Here is an 18,804-nt window from a genome sequence, read left to right as displayed (position 1 = left end):
GACACAGACTGGAAAACTGGATAAAGAGTCAAGACCCATCAGTCTGCTGTATTCAGGAGACCCATCTCACACGCAGAGACATACATAGGCTCAAAATAAAGGGATGGAGGAAGATTTACCAAGCAAATGGAGAACAAAAAAAAGCGGGGGTTGCAATACTAGTCTCTGATAAAACAGACTTTAAACCATCAAAGATCAAAAGAGACAAAGAAGGCCATTACATAATGGTAAAGGGATCAATTCAACAGGAAGAGCTAACTATCCTAAATATATATGCACCCAATACAGGAGCACCCAGATTCATAAAGCAAGTCCTTAGAGACTTACAAAGAGACTTAGACTCCCATACAATAATAATGGGAGACTTCAACACTCCACTGTCAACATTAGACAGATCAACGAGACAGAAAGTTAACAAGGATATCCAGGAATTGAACTCATCTCTGCAGCAAGCAGACCTAATAGACATCTATAGAACTCTCCACCCCAAATCAACAGAATATACATTCTTCTCAGCACGACATCGTACTTACTCCAAAATCGACCACGTAATTGGAAGTAAAGCACTCCTCAGCAAATGTACAAGAACAGATATTATAACAAACTGTCTCTCAGACCACAGTGCAATCAAACTAGAACTCAGGACTAAGAAACTCAATCAAAACCGCTCAACTACATGGAAACTGAACAACCTGCTCCTGAATGACTACTGGGTACATAACGAAATGAAGGCAGAAATAAAGATGTTCTTTGAAACCAATGAGAACAAAGATACAACATACCAGAATCTCTGGGACACATTTAAAGCAGTGTATAGAGGGAAATTTATAGCACTAAATGCCCACAAGAGAAAGCAGGAAAGATCTAAAATTGACACTCTAACATCGCAATTAAAAGAACTAGAGAAGCAAGAGCAAACACATTTGAAAGCTAGCAGAAGGCTAGAAATAACTAAGATCAGAGCAGAACTGAAGGAGATAGAGACACAAAAAACTCTCCAAAAAATCAATGAATCCAGGAGTTGGTTTTTTGAAAAGATCAACAAAATTGACAGACCACTAGCAAGACTAATAAAGAAGAAAAGAGAGAAGAATCAAATCGACGCAATTAAAAATGATAAAGGGGATATCACCACCAACCCCACAGAAATACAAACTACCATCAGAGAATACTATAAACACCTCTACGCAAATAAACTGGAAAATCTAGAAGAAATGGATAATTTCCTGGACACTTACGCTCTCCAAGACTAAACCAGGAAGAAGTTGAATCCCTGAATAGACCAATAGCAGGCTCTGAAATTGAGGCAATAATTAATAGCCTACCAACCAAAAAAAGTCCAGGACCAGATGGATTCACAGCTGAATTCTACCAGAGGTACAAGGAGGAGTTGGTACCATTCCTTCTGAAACTATTCCAATCAATAGAAAAAGAGGGAATCCTCCCTAACTCATTTTATGAGGCCAACATCATCCTGATACCAAAGCCTGGCAGAGACACAACAAAAAAAGAGAATTTTAGACCAATATCCCTGATGAACATCGATGCAAAAATCCTCAATAAAATACTGGCAAACCGGATTCAGCAACACATCAAAAAGCTTATCCACCATGATCAAGTGGGCTTCATCCCTGGGATGCAAGGCTGGTTCAACATTCGCAAATCAATAAACATAATCCAGCATATAAACAGAACCAAAGACAAGAACCACATGATTATCTCAATAGATGCAGAAAAGGCTTTTGACAAAATTCAACAGCCCTTCATGCTAAAAACGCTCAATAAATTCGGTATTGATGGAACGTACCTCAAAATAATAAGAGCTATTTATGACAAACCCACAGCCAATATCATACTGAATGGGCAAAAACTGGAAAAATTCTCTTTGAAAACTGGCACAAGACAGGGATGCCCTCTCTCACCACTCCTATTCAACATAGTGTTGGATGTTCTGGCTAGGGCAATTAGGCAAGAGAAAGAAATCAAGGATATTCAGTTAGGAAAAGAAGAAGTCAAACTGTCCCTGTTTGCAGATGACATGATTGTATATTTAGAAAACCCCATTGTCTCAGCCCAAAATCTCCTTAAGCTGATAAGCAACTTCAGCAAAGTCTCAGGATACAAAATTAATGTGCAAAAATCACAAGCATTCTTATACACCAGTAACAGACAAACAGAGAGCCAAATCAGGAATGAACTTCCATTCACAATTGCTTCAAAGAGAATAAAATACCTAGGAATCCAACTTACAAGGGATGTAAAGGACCTCTTCAAGGAGAACTATAAACCACTGCTCAGTGAAATAAAAGAGGACACAAACAAATGGAAGAACATACCATGCTCATGGATAGGAAGAATCAATATCGTGAAAATGGCCATACTGCCCAAGGTAATTTATAGATTCAATGCCATCCCCATCAAGCTACCAATGAGTTTCTTCACAGAATTGGAAAAAACTGCTTTAAAGTTCATATGGAACCAAAAAAGAGCCCGCATCTCCAAGACAATCCTAAGTCAAAAGAACAAAGCTGGAGGCATCACGCTACCTGACTTCAAACTATACTACAAGGCTACAGTAACCAAAACAGCATGGTACTGGTACCAAAACAGAGATATAGACCAATGGAACAGAACAGAGTCCTCAGAAATAATACCACACATCTAGAGCCATCTGATCTTTGACAAACCTGAGAGAAACAAGAAATGGGGAAAGGATTCCCTATTTAATAAATGGTGCTGGGAAAATTGGCTAGCCATAAGTAGAAAGCTGAAACTGGATCCTTTCCTTACTCCTTATACGAAAATTAATTCAAGATGGATTAGAGACTTAAATGTTAGACCTAATACCATAAAAATCCTAGAGGAAAACCTAGGTAGTACCATTCAGGACATAGGCATGGGCAAAGACTTCATGTCTAAAACACCAAAAGCAACGGCAGCAAAAGCCAAAATTGACAAATGGGATCTCATTAAACTAAAGAGCTTCTGCACAGCAAAAGAAACTACCATGAGAGTGAACAGGCAACCTACAGAATGGGAGAAAATTTTTGCAATCTACTCATCTGACAAAGGGCTAATATCCAGAACCTACAAAGAACTCAAACAAATTTACAAGAAAAAAACAAACAACCCCATCAAAAAGTGGGCAAAGGAGATGAACAGACATTTCTCAAAAGAAGACATTCATACAGCCAACAGACACATGAAAAAATGCTCATCATCACTGGCCATCAGAGAAATGCAAATCAAAACCACAATGAGATACCATCTCACACCAGTTAGAATGGCGATCATTAAAAAGTCAGGAAACAACAGGTGCTGGAGAGGATGTGGAGAAATAGGAACACTTTTACACTGTTGGTGGGATTGTAAACTAGTTCAACCATTATGGAAAACAGTATGGCGATTCCTCAAGGATCTAGAACTAGAAGTACCATATGACCCAGCCATGCCATTACTGGGTATATACCCAAAGGATTATAAATTATGCTGCTATAAAGACACATGCACTCGTATGTTTATTGCAGCACTGTTCACAATAGCAAAGACTTGGAATCAACCCAAATGTCCATCAGTGACAGATTGGATTAAGAAAATGTGGCACATATACACCATGGAATACTATGCAGCCATCAAAAAGGATGAGTTTGTGTCCTTTGTAGGGACATGGATGCAGCTGGAAACCATCATTCTTAGCAATCTATCACAAGAACAGAAAACCAAACACTGCATGTTCTCACTCATAGGTGGGAACTGAACAATGAGATCACTTGGACTCAGGAAGGGGAACATCACACACAGGGGCTTGTCATGGGGAGGGGGGAGGGGGCAGGGATTGCACTGGGAGTTATACCTGATGTAAATGACAAGTTGATGGGTGCAGCACAGCAACATGGCACAAGTATACATATGTAACAAACCTGCACGTTATGCACATGTACCCTACAACTTAAAGTATAATAATAATAATTAAAAAAAAAAAACCACCAGAGAGTGGATTGGTAAAGATGATTTGGAGTATAATGTGTATAATTATAAAGGCCATAAAAACATGGGATGAGCAATAAATCAGGGGAGTGAGAATAAGAGAAGATAGGTACTACGGGTTTAAATAAGGTTTAGATGTCTGAATGCTTTTTATTGGCATCTCTGTTTTCATAGTTCTTCAGCAGGTACTAAGAACTAACTGGAAACAGTGAAAGTCATCCAGGTTAGGGAGAGGAAGTTACCTGTTTATGAGAGCTGCTTGAGAGAGAAGCTGAAAGGACGTGGCGTGCTACCCCCACCCTTGCCTCGTGTAGAAAAGCCTGCTAATGTTGTCTCATTTAGACCCAGACCCAAAACGGGAGTCTTATAGCTAGACCACCTGGGAAGAAAAGTTCTAAAGCACAAAAAAGAAAGCATTTCATTTTGGAACACTTATTTGCAGCTGGAAATAGGGGAATGGACTAACTGACTAAATTACCATCCTGTCCATCCTGCCGTTCATTTCAGTCCTTCCACATTGTTATTTCGTGTTTGGACTGTGCTGGAAGAACTGTTTTATACAGGCTGCTATTCAATAAATTTATAAATACCATACCCACCAAAGGATTTAACACTGAAAAATGAAGGTAACCTTGGAAAATTCTAAAACAGTCACTTTTCACTCCTGAGATGTAGGTGGTCAGGGGAAATGAGGAACACTGTAGAAGCCATATGCAAGATGCACAGATGGCATTGTGTTTGCTGTGGACTCTGTTGATGTTGAAAGAATGGAAGAAGTCAAAACTGAACTTTATAAAATAGGGTATAAGAAAATAAAGATGTCCCTGTACTTACGGGTGCTAAGAAACTAGACTTGAAGAACTCGTCTCTCTCAGAAATTGAGAAATTGTTAGCAATGGTTGAACTGAGCTCATCCACTCCTTGGCATTTGCTGCCTACCTGTGCAATCATAGGACATGAAATAAAGGATTTGAGAAACTCCATGATGTGACAATGAAAAGAAAAATATTGCAGTAATATAAAAAGATGAATATGATACCTTTTCTATATATGTGGAATAGATTTTCTCTGGTCTGATTTTGACAAATGCAAGACTGTCTAAGCCTGGTTTTCCTGTATGCCCCTCCTGCGTGCTGTCAAAGCTTCATTTCATTGAACAATCAGATCCTGTATGCCCTCCTGCGTGCTGTCAAAGCTTCGTTTCATCGAACAATCAGATGCCCAACTCTGTGGCTGTGTGGAAGATGAGTAAATGCAGTGATGCTTCAAGTGGTCTCTTCTCCCCTACCCCACAAATATTTCAGTACTATCATTTTGGGAAGTCAAGCAAGTATACTAAATTAACCAGAACGCAACTGCGGAAATTTGACGCGAAGTTGGTGAAATAAAACTTTAAAGACTGAAAAAAAGAGAGTTAACTATTTATGGAGATCACTAGTTGTGGTGGATGAAATCAACACTGAGGAAAATTTAGCAGAACATTGAGCCGACCTTGTGACTGCCCACATCTAATTTTGATGCACCTCTTTGCTTTCTGTCATCAAATCAACTGTTGAGAAGCATCTATTCTGCATATGGTTCTGGTTCTCTAACTTACTCTTTTACTACTTAGAGTCAATGAGTACAGGTCTACAGCTGAAACATGTAGTATTTAAAATTTATGTATTTGGTAATATAATACAAAATCTTGATTGCCAATTAAAAAGTTAAGGAATTAATGTGGTTTTAATATTAGTTTTACTCAATTTTTTTATTATGACATTTTCAAATTTTAGAGAAATTTGAAGGGATAATACAGGACATCTACATGTTACCATCTATATCCAAAATTGTTGACACTTTGCCAACCTGGCAAATATATAGGTATATATGAGTAGATCTGCATCAATACATGTAGTCTTTGTTGAATCTCTTCAAAATATATTGTAATGATCACAATTCACCTCTATAGACCTTTCAAAGCATGGCATAGGAATGAAGATATTCTCCCAGTAACACTGCAATTATTATATATAAGGAAATAACAGTAATGCCCTCATATAATTGATTATCCAGTCAGTATTCAGATTTCCCATTGTTTTATTGAAATGTCTCTTATACCTCTATTTTAACCATAAATAGAAGATGAAAAAATTTAAAGATACCATATAAGTACCTGAAATTATACCAAATAAAAGATGTGTATGACCTCTACAGAATTATAAAGTAATGAGAAATGTTAAAGAGTAAATATAAAAGATATATCATGAAAACAAAAAAAAAATCCAGTTGTGACTTTCAGTTTGTTATACTTTGATCAGTTAACTTGTTCCAAGTTTTTGAAAGGTAAGTTTCTGTAGATTCGAAGTTTAACTTCTATGATATAAAGCATCCATTCAAGTATAACATTTTTGGTGACAAACTGCCTCTACCTTGCTGTATCCCTGAAATTATACCACAGTAGGCAGCATGAAATGACAGATTGTCCCACAATTAGTGATGCTAATTTTGATCACTTGGTTAAACAAGTGGTAACCAGATCTAATTTCCAGAGACACGTGTTCTCCCCTTTGCGATTACTAGTAATCTGCTGGGTGAAAATAATCAAAAGGGAAAGTTATATTCCACAGCATATTTTCACATAATGATTGAGTATACATCAATGATGTTTTAAATTTTTGTATTGCATTTTTATTGTATTTGTTCTTTCCTGGGGGCTTTAAAGTAATTACTTTCAATTTTAACTACAAGTTTACTATTCTCACTTTATATTTTATTATGAAAAATTTTTTTTCACTAAGTCAAGAAAAGAAACAATTACTCCTCTTGGATATGCTAAAAAGCTTAACTCTTTTCCTTTAATTATTCATGTCCTGGAAAAAAATTACTTTAATGATCACTGTATTAGTCCATTTTCATGCTACTGATAAAGACATATCCGAGACTGGGAAGAAAAAGAGGTTTAATGGACTTAAAGTTCCATATGGCTGGGGAGGTCTCACAATCATGGCAGAAGGCAAGGAGGAGCAAGTCACATCTTACACAGATGGCACCAGGCAAAGAAAGAACTTGTGCAGGAAATCTCCTCCTTATAAAACCATCAGATCTCATGAGACTTACTCACTATCTCAAGAACATCACGGGAAAGACCTGCCCCCATGATTTAATTATCTCCCACCAGGTCTCTCCCACAATACATGGGAATTATGGGAGCTACAAGATGAGATTTGGGTGGGGACACATACCCAAACCATATCATGCCACCCCTAACCCCTCCCAAATCTCATGTCCTCACAATTCAAAACCAATCATGCATTCCCAACAGTTTTCCAAAGTCTTAACTCATTTCAGCATTAGATCGAAAGTCCACAGTCCAAAGTCTCATCTGAGACAAGGCAAGTACCTTCCACCCATGAGCCTGTAAACTCAAAAGCAAGTTAGTTACTTCCAAGATACAATGGGGGTACAGGCATTGGGTAAATACAGCTGTTCCCTGTGGGAGAAATTGGCCAAAAAAGGGACTACAGGACCCATGCTAGTCTGAAATCCAGCAGGGCAGTCAAATTTTAAAGCTTCAAAATGATCTCCTTTGACTCCATGTTTCACATCCAGGAGTCAATGGAACTCCATTCACATCCATGCTGATGTAAGAGGTGGTTCCTATGTTCTTGGGCAGCTCCACTCCTGTGGCTTTGCAGGGTACAGCCTCCCTTCTGGCTGCTTTCATGGACTGGCATTGAGTGTCTGCAGCTTTTCCAGGTGCACAGTGCAAGCTGTCAGTGGATCTACCATTGTAGGGTCTGGAGGATAGTGGCCCTTTTCTCACAGCTCCATCAGGTGGTGCCCCAGCAGGGACTCTGTGTGGGGGCTCTGACTCCAGAGCACTGCCCTAGCAGAGGTTCACCATGAGAGCACGGGCCTAGTGGTAAACTTCTGCCTGGATATCCCAGGCGTTTCTATACATCCTCTGAAATCTGAAATCTAGGTGGAGGTTCCCAAACCTCAATTTTTTTTTTTTTTTTTTGAAACAGAGTGCTGCTGTCACCCAGGCCCAGGCTGGAGTGCAGTGGCACGATCTCAGCTCACTGCAACCACCACTTCCCAGGTTGAGGTGATTCTTCTGCCTCAGCCTCCTGAGTAGCTGGGATTACAGGCACATACCACCACGCCTGGCTAATGTTTGCATCTTTAGTAGAGATGGGGTTTCACCATCTTGGTCAGGCTGGTCTCAAACTCCTGACCTTGTGATCTGCCTGCCTCAGCCTCCCAGAGTGCTGGGATTAAAGGCGTGAGTCACCATGCCTGGCCCCTTGCCTCAATTCTTAACTACTGTGCACCCGTAGGCTCAACACCACATAGAAGCTGCCAAAGGCTTAGGACTTGCACCCTGTGCAGCCACAGCCTGAGCTGTACTTTGGCCCCTTTTAGTCACAGCAGGAGTGATTGGGATGCAGGGCACCAAGTCCCTAGACTGCACACAGAATGGAGACCCTGGGCCCAGCCCATGAAACCATTTTTTCCTCCTAGGCCTCCAGCTCTGGGCCTGCGATGAGAAGGGCTGCCACAAGGGTGTCTGACATGCCTTGGAGACGTTTTCCCCATTGTCTTGGTGATTAATATTTGGCTCCTTGTTACTTATGCAAATTTCTGCAACTGGCTTGAATTTCTTCTCAGAAAATGGGTTTTTAATTTTTACTACATCACCAGACTGCAAATTTTCTGAACTTTTATGTTGTTTCCCTTTTAAAACTGGTTTTAAAAGTTTTAAAACTTTTAACAGCACCCAAGTCATTTCTTGAATGCTTTGCTTAGAAATTTCTTTGACCAGATACCCTAAATCATCTCTCTCAAATCCAAAGTTCCACAAGTCTCTAGGGCAGGGACAAAATGCCACCACTCTCTGCTACAACATAACAAGAGTCACCTTTGCTCCAGTTCCCAACAAGTTCCCCATCTCTATCTGATACCACCTCAGCCTGGACCTTATTGTTCATATTACTAGCAGCATTTTTGTCAAAGATATTCAACAAGTCTCTAGAAAGTTTCAAATATTCTTATATTTTTCTGTCTTCTTCTGAGGACTCCAAACTGTTACAACCTCTGCATGTTACCCAGTTCCAAAGTCACTTCCACATTTTCAGGTATCGTTCAGCAACACCCCACTGTACTGGTACGAAGTTACCATATTGGTCCATTTGCATGCTGCTGATAAAGACATCCTCAAGAGTGGGAAGAAAAGGGGAGTTTAATGGACTTACAGCTTCACATGGTTGGGGACGCCTCACAATCATGGCAGAAGGCAGAGAGGAACAAGTCATATCTTACATAGATAGTAGCAGGCAAAGAGACAGCTTGTGCAGGGAAACCCATTTTTAAAATCATCAGATCTTGAGAGACTTATTCACTATCATGAGAACACAGATAAGACCCCCTTCCACAACATGTGGGAATTATGAGAGCTACAAAATGAGATTTGGGTGGGGACACAGAGCCAAAACATATCAATCACCATTGGTGAAGGCAAATACTTTTGATCACTTTTACCCACTCAACACTATGAAGACATGGATTGTTTTCCTATAATATGTGATTTTTATTCATTATTGGTTTTTGATGCTCAAATCTACACAAATATTACTGAGATTCCTATAAAACTACTTTTTTCTTTTAAATCTGACCTCATAAGTCTTTAAAGAAATTCTTACATTCTGGCACAATTTGATGTTCAAAGCTCAGAATCTTAACCTATCCCAAGTCTGGAATTGGCCATATGCAATTCTAGTGGTCAAAGGTTGTTAGAACCTGACTTTGGTTCATAGAGTTGCTTATGCTCAGAAATAACATTTCTGTGTATACTTTTAGGACAGCAATATAAAATGTATTTTTATTAAAAAGATCATTACTTGACAGTAATATTCTCAGTTCAAATTTAATGTTATACTTTATTCAGCTTATTTTAATCTTTATATTAACATATGTTTTGAATTATCTGATGCTTTTCCATCTTGCTCATCTACAGGTGGAATGTCATCCTTACCTCAACCAGAGCAAACTGCTGGATTTCTGCAAGTCAAAAGACATTGTCCTGGTTGCCCATAGTGCTCTGGGAACCCAACGACATAAACTATGGTAATAAAAGCAACAGGAAGTTTACCTAAAATGCCATTTTGATGAAAAAGTTTAATTATAGCCTACTCAGTCTCCTGGAGTTCACTCTCAGTGAATCAGTGTATGGGGAGAATTTGCATTTCTGATGAGATCCCAGGTGATGCTATTGTTCAGGGGCCTCACTTGAGAGGCTCTGGTGCAGAATGAACACCTTAGTCTGTTTAGGGAGCCTCCTACCAAACTGAATCCAGCCTCAAGACTTCAGCATTTCTGGCTTTCCTTCCAGGGTGGACCAGAACTCCCCAGCTCTTTTGGAGGACCCAGTTCTTTGCGCCTTAGCAAAGAAACACAAACGATCCCCAGCCCTGATTGCCCTGCGCTACCAGCTGCAGCGTGGGGTTGTGGTCCTGGCCAAGAGCTACAATGAGCAGCGGATCAGAGAAAATGTCCAGGTGAGGAGTTGAGTGGGCGTCAGGGCTCCTGCATGGTGTCCTTCACATGTGTGCTTCTTGTAAGCTTCTCAGGACACCCTTGCACTAAGTCCATCTCCTGGGCATTTCCTATGTACAAATGCTTTGTGTGCATCATAAGGGTTTTCTATTATACTCTAGGAGGGGCAGCATGGGTGGAAAGAATCAGGATGGGACCAAAACCAGAAATTTTGGCATAAAGTTGGCAACTTACTCTGTATCCCTCTGCTAGGGACATCACCTTGTCTTCATTTTCTGAAGTGAGTTGGGTTAGATGTTCTCTAGTCTTCAAATCATTGCAGATTTTTTCTTCATGCCCTTGTTTATTCCGTATAAATTCCATGTATTTATTCTCTTAGAATTATTTTTTGAGTGCCTGTTGAAGTCTTTGGGTATTTTTATTAGGTTGCCTGCCTTTTTCTATGTGTAGAAAAACATAATACTAAGTAAAATTATAAAAAAGAAAACCTCTCAAACATAGAGGTTTAATAGAAAACCATTTATTTAACTGACAATTTCATGGTTTGTAATTTAGCCTAAGCTCCACCTGAACTCAGTCTAGTTCTGTTCCTGGCTGGGCTGTCTCACGTGTGTGCAGGGCAATGAGGCAGCTCTGCAGAATTAATCCAGAATTTGTATTCTGGATATTCTTTAGAGCTTCAGATGTATTGTTGAAATAGCCTCTCCCAAAATGTACCCGTGTTTTGATTCTCTTTATGGTGGTTTTAACAAAAGTTTCTACTCTTAATGTAGTCAAATTCTTTATGATATTGTCTTGTAGTTGTTAATATCATGACTTTTCCTATACTGGAAACATGACAATACGTTACTATATTATGTAGTAAAATATTATATAGTAATACAAAGTAATATACTATATTCTATTAATATCTTATAAAAGTATTAATGTACTTTCATAAATTGGGATAATTTGATTTTTAATATGTGAAATAAGGATGTAAATGTACATATAATTTTCACTTAATACTAAAATGTCTAAGAATTATTGAAAAGTCCATATTTGCTCACCTATCTTGATTTTTCATCCTGTCATAAAGTGTCCATAAGTACTTCTGACATATCCCTTCTTTCAGAGTTAACTTTCCTGTACTGTCTAAATTATGTTACATAGCATTCTTAAGGCATTTGTGTATGTTTTCCTAGATTTATTCATAGAAAACGTATAGTTTTAATAGTCTTTGGATAACTTGAGAATTTTCTAATCTATGCAAATATTCTAAGAATACAATGAATGCTTCTTACCTAGATTCATCAATTGTTAAATTGATGACTTTCTCTTTTCCTCTTATTCTCTGTATTAGAGTATTCCAATAAAATTTAGTAATTTAGTATTATGCTAGCAATTAGTGACATCTTTTGATATTTAAATTCTTTCCAATTTGAATACTGAGATCCTTTTCAAGCAACTACTTGTTTTCTTTGAGCATGATGTTATTAGGGTATGGACAATTACTGTCTCGAATCTTGTTGAAAACAATTTTCACATTATACCTGTTCATTGAAGATGGAAATCAGATGAATATATTTCGATTTCAGTATTTCTATATCTGATGTGAAACTGTACAACTCTAAACACAAAGAGGATCTCAACAAATACTAGAGATGAAATAAACTTGTGTGTACATGACTGGTTCATGTACTTATAAGATTAAGAATCTAGAGAACAATTTTGAAACTTATGATTTAGATAGTTTGATGATGATACAGAGTTTGGATATTTGTCTCCTTCTAATCTCATTTTAAAATGCAAAAAAGGTTAGTTCGTGTCCTTTGTAGGGACATGAATGCAGCTGGAAACCATCATTCTCAGCAAACTATCACAAGAACAGAAAACCAAACACCACATGGTCTCACTCATAGGTGTGAATTGAACAATGAGATCACTTGGACACAGGAAGAGGAACACATCACACACCAGGGCCTATTGTGGGGAGGGGGGAAGAGGGAGGGATAGCATTAGGAGATATACCTAATGTGAATGACGAGTTAATGGGTACAGCACACCAACATGGCACATGTATACATATGTAACAAAACTGCACGTTGTGCACATGTACCCTAGAACTTAAAAAAAGAAGTTATCCTCAATGATGGAAGTGGGGTCTGGTTGGGGCTGTTTATGTCATGGGGACAAATACAGAAATATAGAAATCCAACAATATCCATCTGTATTAGTCCATTTTGTGCTGCTATAAAAAAATACTTGATGCTGGGCAATTTATACAGAAAAGAGCTATATTTGGCTCACAATTTACAGGCTGTACAAAAAGCATAGCACCAGATTCTGGAGAGGCTTCAGGAAGCTTTAAATTCCAACATTAGGTCATTCCTTTGCTCCCATACCTGATCATAGGCTGTTAGAAGCCGTCACACTATCTCTTGAATGTCTTCCTGCTTAGAAATTTCTTCCACCAGATACCCTTAAATCATCACTAAGTTCAGACTTCCACAAAGTCCTGGAATGGACACAATGCAGCCCAGTTCTTTCCTAAGGTATAACAAGGGTGATCTTTGTTCCAGTTTTTAATAAGTTTCTGATTTTGGTCTTAGACCTCATTAGCCTAGACTTCATTGCCCATATTTTTATCAGCATTTTGGTCAGAATCATTTAACCAATGCAGAGCAAGTTCCAAACTATCCTTTATCTTCCCATTTTCTTCTGAACCCTCCCGACACTTCCAAACTGTGCTAGTTACCCAGTTCTAAAGCCACTACCCCATTTTCAGACATTTTTAGCAATGTCCCACTCCTAGTAACAATTTTCCATATTAGTCCATTGTGCACTGCTATAAAGAAATACCTGAGGCCAGATAAAATATGCCGGAAGGTGGTTTATTTGGCTTACCATTTTGCAGAGTGTACAAAAATCATGGCACCAATTTGGTTTTGGTGAGGCCTCAGGAAGCATTTACTCATGGTAGGTGACAGAGGAGGAAGCATATCAAATAGCAAGAGATGAAGAGGAAACAAAGAAAATGTCAGTCTCCTTTTTAAACCAGATTTCATGTGACTTAATGCAGTGAACACTCATTACCATGGGGAGGGCACCCAGCCATTCATGAAGGATGCCCCCATGGCACAAACACCTCCCACCAGGACCCACTTCCATCATTGCTGAATCACGTTTTTAACATGAGATTAGGATACAGATATCCAAATTGTATCGCCACCAAACTCTCTATAAGTTTCAAAATTTTCCCTCTAGATTCTTCTAAATCTTCTAAGTACATGAGCCAATCATGCACACACCAGGTCAACTTCATTCCATCTCCAGCTTCTGTTGAGATCTTCTTTGTCTGCAGTTTTGTGCAGTTTCAATATATAATATCTAGGAATGGATTTATATTTTACCTGATATTCTTTAATCACTCAAGAGTTTAGAGCTGATCTTTCATAACTTTTGGAAACTCATCAAATATTTTACATATTGCCTCTACACCCTGCTGTAATATACTTGGCTATTCCAAGTTGACAATTATGCAATCTAACAACAAAAATTTTCTACTTCTTTGGTAGGTTTTTGAATTCCAGTTGACTTCAGAGGATATGAAAGTTCTAGATGACCTAAACAGAAATTTTCGATATGTTGTCATGGATTTGTAAGTAACTTTGGAAAATGGGTTGCCAAGTTTATTTTTAGAGGAGGAATGTCAAATGGGTGTGAAAAGTGACCTTAATACCAGGGAGACAGAGGCCAATGTGTCAGAGGTGAGACAGGAACTCTGGAACTCTCCTTCTGGATTCACTCCAGAGCTCTGTTCTCTGACAGGGTGAGCGGGCCCAGGGTCAGCATGGGTCAACCTGTGCCTCTGCTCTCCTGACTCCCTGAAAATTTCCAGAGCAGCCAATATTATTGCTGAATCAGCACCTTTCATGTTGGCCTGGCATTTCTGCTATGGCCTAGTGGACAAATTGGATATTGTGCACATGGCTTGATTACATGTTTTTCCAAATCTGTACTTACAGCTTTTTCTTCCAAATCTGCTCAGTTCCTTATCAGATAAACATTTCCAACAACATTGGTGTCCATGCCAGAAATTCATCTCTTCCGTGTGGAATTGCTCACTAGATCATGTCAATTCAGTATCTTTACCCTTTTCAAATTTCTTTCTTCCTTCTCTTCAGACATTTGCTCATGACCCAAACACTGCATTTTGCCTCCAGAAAGTTTGCCCTTAGTGGGCGTTAGAACTCTTGGCTTTGAGTTTTTTTCCAATATGGAAATCTAAATGCAGACTATAAAGAAGTTTTAGAGAAGAGAGATTAAAAGTCAAGAGAAGAGCCAGGCTCAGTGGCTCATGCCTATAATCCCAACACTCTGGGAGGCAAAGGCAGGTGGATCACTTGAGGTCAGAAGTTTCAGACCAGCCTGGCCAAAATGGAGAAACCCTGTCTCTACTAAAAATACAAAAATTAGCCATACGTGGTGGCATACACCTGTAAATCCAGCTACTCAGGAGGCTGAGGCAGGAGAATCCCTTGAACCTGGGAGGCAGAGGTTGCAGTGAGCCGAAATTGTGCCACTGCACTCCAGCCTGGGCAACAGAGCAAGATTCCATCATTAAAAAAAAAAAATCAAGGGAAGAGTTGGAAAGTCCCATCTTTGGGGATAATATATAGCTGACAAAAGATCTTACTCTTTTTCTATATGCTCCAAGGTTCTAGGATTAACAGAAAGGCACTCACGTGATGAGGGAAAAACAAGTTATGTCACTGCTTGCAGTGGCGATGTTAACAGGTAATAGACATGAGATAATGTATTTAAAAAGATAAACACAGCAGCACGCCGTAAGAACTCAAACGTTTTTAAATATCATTGTATACATTTTTATTAGTTTAGAGGAAAATAGTAAAATAGGAAATCAGGAAAAGGAAATGAAGAGTGGCAAACATCAGTAATTCTCACCAATTATTCAATATTAATCATTTATTCATTCTATTTTGTGTTATTTCCACCTAAAGATTGCCCTTATATTGTAGAGTTTTGGATATGGAACCCCATATCACATAGGACAGTTTACATGTCTGAATCGAAAATATTTTCCATATGGTAAGCAGCTAGTCAGTAATGAATACTTTAAAGGATGTGTGATTGCTACCAAGAACATTTAACCCTCAAAACTTAGTGATGAACATATAGCTGGCTTGTTTCTATTCAAAACAATGCAGAATGAGTTGCTGCTTTCATTGAGAATTTGAAATAGAAAAGGTCAGAGTATCTCTTTGCTCTGTTGACAGATATGGAAGACTATGTTTGAACAACTGACCCTGTGTAGTTTGTGTGATAAATTCCAGGCAAGGGAATATAAGTTGAAAATGCTCTTAATTTGGAAAAAAAACCCACACATTATAAAGTCATGTTCATGAAAGACAGATTCTACAAATTGAAAATAAACTTAACATTCACACTAATGGCAGCGTCCTAGAAATCACTTTGCTACCAGCTTTTTAATAGAGTCATTTCATCCATATTATGTACTATCATTTCTCTTTTCAGTCTTGTGGACCACCCTGATTATCCATTTTCAGATGAATATTAGCAGAGAGGGTGTTGCACGACATCTAGCAGAAGCCCTGCGTGTGGATGGTGATGCAGAGGATGTCTCTATGCTGGTGGACACACGGCCTCTGGTTAAATCCCTCCTGCTTGGCAACTTCAGTTAGCTACATACATCCATAGTCCAGAAAGCAAAGAAAATAAATTTTATCTTGAAGTAATTAAATGTTTTCCTTAAAGGTTCTTTTCCTACTCCTTTCTACACACTTGTGTGTTTCTTTTCCTTCTACTTCATTAGGGCCAAAAATTGATTTGCCTATAAGTTTGGGGCAGAGTAGATAAATATTTTATAGACATTTTTGAGGTGAGAGTGGGTGGAGTTTGCAGCCTCTAGAGGAGGAGCAAGTGACCAGTATTTATCAGTTAGTCTGTCTTTAGCTCTTTCAGAAAGAGGAAAACACACAGCATAGAACCTGAACACAAGCCATATTGACAGGATGACCAACAATCTATGGCCTCCCTCCAGCATCGCAAATTGGAGCTCCAGCAACCTAGGGATGCAGCATCCCTGTGGGTTAATGGTTAGGGAGGTGGGAGGGCACCCATCCAGGATAAATAATGAGAAGTCAGATATGGGAGAGGTTAGAAGAAGAGAGTTGAGGAAGATTCTGCTTGGGAAATACAAACACATGCTCTTTTGTCAATTAGGTCTTGTACATAAAAGGAAACTTCCCACATTGTTTCAAGGCTGAGAGCCAGGCCTTGACCTCCTGTGTGCCCAGTATCAGCAGTGGCCTTGCTGGGCTGTGGTGGAGCAGGACACCAAAGACACCATTGACTGGTCACATTCTCCTGAATATCAGCTCCATATAGAGCAAATATTAGGACCTAAAAATATACTATTAATTTGTTCTACTCAGTCTTTTGAAATATTTCGTACATTTAAAAAGGCACACTAATATAAAATATCCAAAAGCCATTACATGTTATTGTCAAATTAATTTCAAAATTGCAAATACATCTAATTATCCAAAATTTCAAAAATCTTTTGAAAACAGTATGTAAAATAGCATGATGCTTTCAAACTTTGGTAACTTTCAGGAATAATTCTTACAAAGACACCTAATTGTTCCTATACTTTGTAGGGGTACAAATTTAATCAGTTAGTCAAGAACATAACATTTCATTCCAGACAACTTTTTGAAAAGTTGGGACAATGTCGTGGGCTACTGGCCAAAGCACTTTGAGATTGACAGATGTTTATGACCTGTGCACATTTCCCAATGCGTTTACCCTCCACTGACTTAACCCCATTAGAGGGGTTTCCTTAAGCCATGTATTTCAGCTGAGAAATATCCTGCCAAGTTTCGTAGTTTACAATATTTCCTAAAATGATTTATTTCTTAAAATTGGAAGAGGCCATAAACTTTGGAAGACCTTTGGGTGATCTCTGGACTCTTTTCTGTCTTCACTCATTTCCTTGATGTCAAATATTCTCATGGCTTTAAATACAACCTCTAGGCCAAGAAACTGTAAATCAATATCTGTAGCTCAGCTTTTTCTCCAAAACTCCAGAATGAATCATCATATTGACTGCATCTCAACCTTAGTGCCTAACGGACAGTCACACTTAGCATGCCGCAAAGCTCATTTCGATTGCTGCCTTCCTGTTCCACCTCAATGTTCCTAGACTAAGTAATGATTATTTCACATCTTGTAAAGTTGATTGACATAATCAAAAATTAAGCTCATTAGTCAAGTATGTAATGCCAAAGAATTTCAGATTTTCTTAGCATGCGTGACATTTTTTTCACCAGGATGTGAAGTAATAATTAGAACAGTCATTTATAAATAGTAAATCTGCTACAGGCTTACTCCACTTGTTTATCCTTCATTTTCACAAAAACTTTATCTAAAAAAGAAAGGCCACGCACTGTGGCTCACACATGTAATCCCAGCACTTTGGGAGGGCAAGGCGGGTGGATCATGAGGTCAGGAGATCGAGACCATCCTGGCTAACACGGTGAAACCCCATCTCTACTAAAAATACAAAAAATTAGCTGGGTGCGGCTGCGGGCACCTATAATACCAGCTACTCAGGAGGCTGAGGCAGGAGAATGGCGTGACCCTGGGAGGCGGAGCTTATAGTGAGCTGAGATCGTGCCACTGCACTCCAGCCTGGGCGACAGAGTGAGACTCCATCTCAAAATAAATAAATAAATTAAAAAAAAAATAAATAAAAGTTACTTACAATGTTTTAAAGCTTAAATTGGTAACACATGGGATGTAACAAAATTCTATAACCTCCAATTCCTCATTTCACCATTTTTTTTCTATAAGAAATGCTAAAGTGAGGCTGGGAGCAGTGGTTCACGCCCATAATCCCAGCAATTTGGGAGGCCGTGGTGGGCAGATCACTTGAGGTCAGGAGTTTAAAACCACCACAGCCAACATGGTGAAATCTCATCTCCACTAAACATGTAAAATTAGCCAGGTGTTCTGGCCTGCACCTGTAATCTCAGCTATTCAGGAGGCTGAGGGAAGAGAATCGCTTGAACCCGGGAGGCGGAGGTTGCAGGGAGCCAAGATTGCACCATTGCACTCCAGCCTGGGCAACACAGTGAGACTCCGTCTCAGAAAAAAAAAAGAAAAGAAATGCTAAAGTCAGTACTTCAGGTTTAAATAAAAGTAGACAGTAACTCAAACCCATGAAGAGGTATAAAGACTGCTAGACTCTATATA

General features: G+C 38.9%; 1 protein-coding gene and 1 pseudogene across 2 annotated transcripts in view; both read left to right on the top strand.

Moving 5' to 3' along the window:
* The window catches only part of LOC102117205 (aldo-keto reductase family 1 member C4), a 32,189-nt gene extending 15,906 nt beyond the window's left edge, over positions 1–16,283 (top strand). For both annotated transcript variants that reach the window (XM_045399492.3, XM_045399491.3), the window contains 4 exons: positions 9,986–10,095; positions 10,361–10,526; positions 14,082–14,164; positions 16,063–16,283. In XM_045399492.3, the coding sequence (XP_045255427.2) occupies positions 9,986–10,095; positions 10,361–10,526; positions 14,082–14,164; positions 16,063–16,105 (402 nt within the window). In that variant the 3' untranslated portion in view covers positions 16,106–16,283. The remainder of the gene's footprint in view (positions 1–9,985; positions 10,096–10,360; positions 10,527–14,081; positions 14,165–16,062) is intronic.
* LOC123566767 (ADP-ribosylation factor-like protein 4A) lies at positions 4,131–5,143 on the top strand (annotated as a pseudogene).
* Positions 16,284–18,804: the final 2,521 nt, after the last annotated feature.

This window comes from Macaca fascicularis, chromosome 9 (genome assembly GCF_037993035.2).
Source record: "Macaca fascicularis isolate 582-1 chromosome 9, T2T-MFA8v1.1".
NCBI classification, from domain to species: domain Eukaryota; kingdom Metazoa; phylum Chordata; class Mammalia; order Primates; family Cercopithecidae; genus Macaca; species Macaca fascicularis.
This window is presented reverse-complemented; position numbering and strand designations above follow the sequence as displayed.